This window comes from Bombus impatiens, unplaced genomic scaffold (genome assembly GCF_000188095.3).
Source record: "Bombus impatiens unplaced genomic scaffold, BIMP_2.2 scf_0197, whole genome shotgun sequence".
In the NCBI taxonomy this organism is placed as follows: domain Eukaryota; kingdom Metazoa; phylum Arthropoda; class Insecta; order Hymenoptera; family Apidae; genus Bombus; species Bombus impatiens.
Genome location: NT_176616.1, coordinates 1,882,195 through 1,890,525, shown reverse-complemented (window position 1 = coordinate 1,890,525; position 8,331 = coordinate 1,882,195). Strand labels below are relative to the sequence as shown.

General features: G+C 37.9%; 1 protein-coding gene across 7 annotated transcripts in view; it reads left to right on the top strand.

The window, feature by feature from the left end:
• Positions 1–8,331, top strand: part of LOC100745693 (discoidin domain-containing receptor 2) — a 224,952-nt gene that overhangs the window by 160,243 nt on the left and 56,378 nt on the right. For all 7 annotated transcript variants that reach the window (XM_003487647.4, XM_033319604.1, XM_024366066.2 and 4 more), the window contains 2 exons: positions 4,532–4,679; positions 7,915–8,094. In XM_003487647.4, the coding sequence (XP_003487695.1) occupies positions 4,532–4,679; positions 7,915–8,094 (328 nt within the window). The remainder of the gene's footprint in view (positions 1–4,531; positions 4,680–7,914; positions 8,095–8,331) is intronic.

Here is an 8,331-nt window from a genome sequence, read left to right as displayed (position 1 = left end):
GTTCCGAGCTAGCCGATATAACCACTCGCTCTCGTGCTCTTTCTCTCTCTCTCTCTCTCTCTCTCTCTCTCTCTCTCTTTCTACGCGCAACGGTTTAAGGTTTAAGGGGGCGCGTTCCATTTGCGTGCCGTTTACAACTCGCTGGCCCGCTTACAGCTGCCTGGCCTGTATAACCCTTTGCTGTATTAAGTCGGCGTCAGAACCGCTACGTTGCTACATACGCTGCCAATTCAATGGCCGATTGATTCACAAATAGTAGTACAGCGATCCTCTGATCTTGATACAGCCAAGATGCCAATTAGCAATCAAAAACTAAACATTGTTGAAAGAGGTAAGAAATTGAGATTTTTACTTCAATTTTGTTTGAATTTTTTTTTTTAAGTAGGTTGTGATTAACGAGCTTGTGAATTTTAACAATTGCTTTGGCTAGTAGTACGCTACTTTATTTCGTTACTTTTTGTATGAAATAGCCAGTGCTAGCTTGCACATAAAATAGCCTCTCAGCAATATGTTAATTAGTAAGGAAAAATTATTACGTAACTATTACCGAATTGCCATGTTTTATTTAAAGGTTTGAAGGAGCAGAAAATAACAAAATTTTCAATTTCATGTTTCTTTTCATGGAAGTGAGGTTGAAAGTTTAAATTGTTTCATTAGCAAGAAGGTAAAACGGAGATTGAAAATTACGTTCTTTTTCCTCTGTGATTTTCTTCGAGAACCGTACATAACCGATCTTGGAATCGTTAGAATCTATTTTCAAACGAGAGTCGTCGTTATTAGATCCCCGTGACCCTGAGTTCGCCAGTATCGGCTTCCATGACCCGAGAGGCTCGATATTGGATCCCGTGACCTCGTGTCGTGGACCTCCTGTCTGGCGAGCCTGCAGTTATCGACATCGTGTTTCACTTCCTTAAATGTCTTAAATATTTATTCCTTAACCTGCTTACTATTTTCCTTAAAATATCATTAGAATTCTAATTAAAAGAACTAATTAATTTTCTAAACACATCGAAATTCAAATCTATATTCAATTAGACATAAGCTCTTCGCAACAAACATCAAGATTTACGCGCTGATGTTTAACATAAATTAAGTGATTTTCATTGTATTATGCTCCAACTACGTCATTATAAATCTGTCATTTATTTCTTATACTACACGCTACCAAATATTAAAAAATAATAAAATATGCGAAATGTTTTCGTAGTTGGAAAAATATATTCGATGTTATTTCCTGAATGTATTATTTCAATTTTAATCATTCGTGTATACTTGTACGGAGCAATAAGAAGCTTATTTCAGTGTTTCTAGAATTGTCTGGTATTTTCGAGCAATCTTTTTCTATCGCAGCATTCAGCCAGTAGCTTTGTCATTCAATGGTCAGACACGAAACGCGCTGCTGTACGGATGAAAAGGCGCAAAAATGCTGTCGCCTATTTCTAGGTCCGTCTTTCTACAGAAGAGTCGCGACGTCGGATTTCATGGAAACGGCACGATCCATTTAATATATCAGCGAAGACGCCGGCAACATACGACGCTCGGGAATCGTTCGATCCGTGTGAAAAATCTTGGCGAAAATCGGCTTTCGACAGACAGCGTATCATTCCGTGTAACTCACGACCAACTTTCACGATACCGCCGTTATTGATACACGGAAAAGAAGTTTCGAGCAGCACGAATTTTTCGAAAGCTGCATCATTTGAAATATTCATCGTGCGAGCATATAGAATACTGTTGTCGATAAAACAAGTAGAATAAAGGTGAAATCTAGTCGTGCGTCAGAGGGTTTGCACAATTCTGACTACATGATTTGAAACATGGTCCTAAAACATGCTTCTATACTTTCAACACTTTTATATTTTAACACTACGGAACTGTTTTTAGGTGAAATCAGCATGTTATCGATATTCAAACAATTTTTCGTATTAGAGTTTATAAAATAATTGTCTCTTGTCTCTGTCTCTTATTTAATTTTATCTTCCTGTGTATTTAGTATTTTTATTCTTTTTTTTTTATTGCCTTCGTTTTCATCATCTTCATCGCTTCCATAATAATGCTATTACATCTATTTCTTTGACAATTTGAGTATGATATTTTCGGCTTCTCAAAAAGCAAATCCAATTCTTGCCTAATATATTTGTATTGTTCAAGGCAAACAAACTGTCAGTGTCTTATTTCGAAAGGCAGATAATTAATCGAATTATTAAAGAAAACTCATAATTTTGTTTGTTTAGCATAGTTTTATTTAGCAAAATAATACAAAAATATTAAATCATCCGGAATTATTCATAAAATGTGCAATCCTGCATCTGCTGTATAATTTCTTGTAAAGAAGGAATCTTCTTTCTACTGTTAACTTTCTATAACAACTCTTCTATTATACTGCCCATTTCTTGTGTGCTCTGTATATACATATAATAATGGCAGAACACCATCAACTTTTCTCTTCACAGTAGTATTATCCTCCCAATTTTGGCCCTACTCGATTCGTCAATACATAAATGGGTCTTAAATGAATAATATCTGATTTCGGTTTCTTACAACAATATGAACACGGCCTGAATATTTGCAGAATATCATCCATCGTGATCTCGTTAAATCAACACCGTGGTGAATATGGTAGACGCGCGAGATCAAAGCAGCCGCGAATACAATTCACATATATCCTGTTACGTTCCTCTCCAAAATAATATACAATCATCCGAATCCACCTTGGTTTTCGCAACAGGAAACGTCAGACGGATCAGATTGCGGCCGCTCATATTTTTCGGATCGAATAACAGATCGGCCCCGTTAGAGATTCTAATCCGAACGGAAAGGCAAACGAAACCCGTGCGCACGTTTGCTCTTCGCACGCGATCGACCAAGTCGCGCATACATACATATATGTACGTACATATATGCAGTCGAGGGTAAAAATAAGTAGACAGGTAGTGGAAATAGGTATCGATGAAATTTCGTTAAATACAGCTTGCCCACACAAAAGTGTAAATATTACTTTCAATTATCTACCACATAATTTGTGAGCACATATCTACCACATAATTTGTGAAAGGATATTTAATAAATAAAACTGAATTACCTATATAATGCTAGAACCGGTTCGATTAAACTTCACTGATTCCTACTTCCACTATTTCTACATTTATTTCTGTATCTACCTGTAAATGCGTACATGCGGATTTGCTTCGTTTAGTCAGTCGGACTCGTCGTTCGCGGTTTGATTCTCGGCCTCGATGTTCATATTTCAGGCTCGTATCACGGTTATCCTTCGAGGAGTTACGTTCGGGTAGCTTGTTTCTCGAGAATCGATCGAACGTGGACAGGAAGAGATGGAGTTCAGACTGAATGGAAAGACGAGAGAAACGAAGCAGCAATGTCCACCGCCTTCATCGAGATTTAACGCTGGCATTTACATTTAGGAGGACCTCTCGAGGTGTTGTTTGCTAATCGGATCCGGAAAATGGTGCTCGTGAAATTCGTTCTGAACGCTGTAAACACGCTCCAATGGTAGCTCGATGCTCTGTCCATCAGAGAGCTTAACAAAACCACCGTCTACCATTCAAGTAGATCTCATCCTGTCTCTGAATCTGAACGTCCAGTCTCGTTGCTCGTTCTTTTTTCGTTTTTAGGCTGAAGGAACATTCCAGACATTGGCTGTGCCTCGTTCTTTTGGAGGTTTCGTTAAAAGTTTCCCGTTTTTTTGTTTTCGTACCACCACTTCCTTTTATCCGCTCGTTTGCTTTCAATATTCACGGAATGGAGATCGTAGTCGCGAGACTAGTCTGGTTGGCTGAAACCGATGGTGATAAAGGTAAAGGAAGTTCTTGTAGGAAACGTCGATAGAGTGGCTGAATTTTTCTTTTCTTCCCGCACGATTTGTTTGGCATGGTGTTCGGTGGATTGTTGGATGGTTTGAAGTACGAGTATAGCGCGGAGAGTGGCTTTGAAAGGAACAATGACTCGAACCTTTGTCGAACTTTTCTTGTCAATTTTTATTGCGTTAATATTGTGGGAGATGTTCTTGATGTTTTGAAAGGACGAAAATCGACCGACCATATGATCGACATACCATTTTGTTATAGTAGAGCGTAAAGTTCAATAAATATGTTACATACTTCCGTAAGATTTGAACAAAAATATCGACCAAATATAGAAATATTTACTACTTTCATTCAGGAAATGAATTCATCTACTTGACACATACACATTTGCCACAAAACATTACCAAACTTCCACCAGTAAAATTCGATATTTCATTGCTTGCAAATAAATTTATTTATCAAATTCATTTTCTGTAACATTTATAACAACGTCATAATGCTATTTAATACGGTATCTTCTACTTGAAAATTCATTAAATCTCTAACACACACACTTAACGTTGCTTCTTTAATCAAACGTACTCTGTTTCTAGAAAATCTAACATTAAATTTAATTAAAGAACTAAAGATAAATGATGTACCTACGAGATTCCAAAACATTCGGTGGTAAAGGACGATGAACGATCTATTTTTATTTTGTGTTTCAGCTTCTAGCTGGTAACAATAATCCGTACTCGGAGAAGGAACAGGTCTTCGATCCTGCGATCGTTGCAACGAAAGTCCGTTTCATTCCTTATACCTCTCACATGCGGATCGTATGCATACGAGTGGAGCTTTATGGTTGTCCGTGGACTGGTGAGTACAATTTATTACAGTTACTTTTGCCTCCTATATCGCAGGATCTTGCTACTTACTTGTGACAAGATATCCACCGCTAAATATTGAAAAGAACGATGCAGTAGTTCCTTCGGCATCGAGTATTTTTATCATGCTGTCAGTACTTTCCGTTTTATCGGATCGAGGAGAGAACTTCTTACCGTTGGAAAAGCGTGCACGCGACCGGGACCGTATTTCCTGCGTTCTGTCAGCGTCGATTTTCCTGCCTCAAAAATCTAATACCATTCTCTGGCCGTCGTTTGTCGCTTACTATAATTCCATTCCTTTTCTAGCACGGTGAATGCAATAAATAGTCGCTGAAAAACTTGCTTCGAATACAAAGTGGGTTACCACTTTAACTATAAAACTACTTTCAAAACCGATCCAGACAGAAATGAAATACGCTTAATCTTGTATTCCGTTGGATTATTGTGAGCCCAAGCTTTATAAGTAGATCGTGAGCGTCTACCTTTTGGTAGGAAGTTTGAGAGTACAAAAATGCAAGAATACATATAATATGGAGGAACATGTAATAGGTTGTGACGTATGAAATATCCGAGTCTTCAGGATTCGTATCACTGAATTCTAAAATGGATGCTTCTAAAAGCATCTGCTTCTAAAAGGTATCTGCGTAGAAAGCTGTTGAGAAATGAAAGTTGTATGTATATATATATAAAAGACAAAGTTCTTAACTTCAGTGTAACATACTACGATACATCTAAAAGTGTACAAATGTTTATTGAAGAATAGAAATTCTCAGCGTTATTCGTAACTCTATTACTCATACATTTGCAATCTATTCTACAGATATATAAAATATTCAAACTACAGTACTCGGTGAAACATTTGGAAGATCCCATTTTTAGATTAGACTTTTCCTTCAGATTCCATTTTTAATTGTATTGTTCCACAGCAATTCTAAATTTCCAGACAGTTTAAAATTTTACACCCTTTACTTATAAGTTTCTTCCGATTAATTCCTATTCCAAGTTTAGAAGATTGCATGAAACAAAATTTATCAGCTCGACCCAATAGCACAGGTATGTTGCGTTAATTTGACCCCAAATAGGTTCACAAAGTCTCATCTGGTGTAGGAACTTCCAGCTTCGATCGTTATTGCCGTTCTAACAATAGATATTGTTACCTCGTATCGACGTTGTTCGTAGGTGGTGGACGTTTTAAGAAATATTTACACCGACGATGTTTGTTTCCCATTATTGAATCGGTATCGTTCTCGCAGTATCAGAGGGACGTGTATGCACGGTTGAACGATGGGACAGCAGCCGCTTGAAAAGTCGCCCGAATTATCAAGTGTACGATATTTTTATTGGTACGTCGTTAGCGGTGAAAAACAGCGCGACCGTAAACGACAACTTGCGTGTATTCAGTTTCGGTGTCGGGCCAGCTGTGCAATTACTGTAACAAGAGCGAAAATATTTTTCATATGCTGAATGGTGATTCTAGTCGAAATTACTGCAATCGCGACTGCTACGAGCCTCGGTATTACTCTCTGCGTATACGTGCGTGTATTATATGTATACGCGTATATACAACATATATATTTTTTTGTGAGTTTTTTAACCCCTTCGTGCCCCCATCGCATGAAGCGAACAACACCATGATAAATATAGATACGGTATTTTTATTGCGCTCGAAATTTATCGTTCGTGCCGTTTTATCGGAAAAGAAAGCAATAGGAGGGGAAATCGGTGCCATTTTACCAACGTTCTACACCGCCGGAAGCTCTCTGTTCATTTTTCCCTATCATTCGCGCAAACGGCTAATTTAATACTGTCAAGCTTTTAATCTCATCCTCTTCTCTCGAATAGATATTCGTCGTTGTTGCACGACGGACCATTAAGAATGCAATTGATTATTTTTCGAGCGGTAGCGTCAAAACTCGTACTACGTTCTTCCTTTATTGGCATCTGTCAGTTCTCGTCGCGTCGAAGACGGAAGCTTCCGAATAAAAATCATTTCTCTGTATGTCCTATCGCCGCGAACGTGCCACTCTATCGGATGTCAATCTCCGACGCCGTGATGAGAACGTGCACAGATTAAATTATGCGATTCTTGCGGGTCTCTTAAATGAAGTCGTTTCAAGTAAATGGCTTAGAGAAGCGGTTTTAAATTAAATGCAGCTTCTAGATAGTGAAATATTTAGAAGCTCTAACCTGTCGAATGGTAAATTTTATATTTATATTGATGTATATTTTCTCCAATTAGACATGTACTGAAAACCATCGAAATCGCAGAACAATTTTATCTTGTGACTTATTAGATTAAAGTTCGTCCTCGTGTAAAATACGACTCGTGCTTCGATAAGCTACCTGTGAATCTATATTTGTATTAATTTTCATAAGTTAGAAGGCATATTGACAGAATTCTCTTACAATTTTATTTCTTTATCGATATTATCCAACATTAATTTGATTAAAGTTTTTAAAATTTTAACAACTATGAAAACAAACAATTTGGTATCGGTCGCTTCGACGAATTTTAAAAGTAGATCGAGTCACTTAGAAGCCAAATTGACTAATTCCTTTATAAAGTTATTAATTTCACGTTATACCGATACATAACTAATATCCAATATCTCAAGAGAGGAAGCCTTATTTTCATAAATTTATTTATCACATGTAGATACCACAGATGCTTGTAAGTTCCGAAGAACGTTTAAAAATCGTACCAATTATAATTTTCGTTTCTCTATACAATTTAATTTATGAAATCGACCAGCGCGGTTTTTCAGCCACAATCGAGTCTCAATCTTTAAATTACTCACAAACGAGCCGTATCACTAAACTCCGGATATCTACGGAAGTTCATATTTCTACGAACACAACGAAAAGAGCAGGACTTAGCCAGATCGCTTATGAATTAAATATACCTAACAAATACTATACTTTGGGATATTTTATATATTTTTGTATAATACATGCATTCTGTAAATTTGTACACCTTTAAATTTTCCGTAGCTGCATAAAAATCCGTGGTCTACACGTCAGAATATAAAAAGTAACCACACGGCGTTTGTATAAAGATTCGAAAGTTTCCCGGTGGCGTCTATTTTCTGAGGACGTGCGCTTTATCCAACGACCAAGCGCAATCTTATCACGTCTCGTCGTGGAATAAAATGTCCGTCTCATCGCCGCAATGATGCATAGTTCACGAACGTACCGTGCTACTACCTTTTTTGTTTTCTCGGTTGCAGACGGCCTGGTGTCGTATTCCATGCCCCAAGGAATTAAGAGAGGATCGGAAGTTGACCTTTCCGACAGAACGTACGACGGCAGGGAAGAAGGAGGTTACCTCTCCGGGGGACTTGGTCAACTTGTCGACGGGCAAAAGGGTCCTGACAACTTCAGATTGGACGTCAGTGGTAACGGGAAAGGTGAGCTGCCTCGTGCTGGAACGAGATTAACGCTAGAGTTTGATCGTGTCTAGATTAGCGTGATAGAACCGTCTGCTACGTTCCGTGCTCGCGAGTTACCAGCTGGTTCGTTTGCTTATTATTTCGTTCCTTCTTCCATCTTTCCCTTTTATCCTTGTTCTTTTTCCTTCTTTCTATTTTTCTTTCTTTCTAGCTCTTGTTCTTTCGTTGTGCTTTTTTTCTTTTCTTCTTTACGTT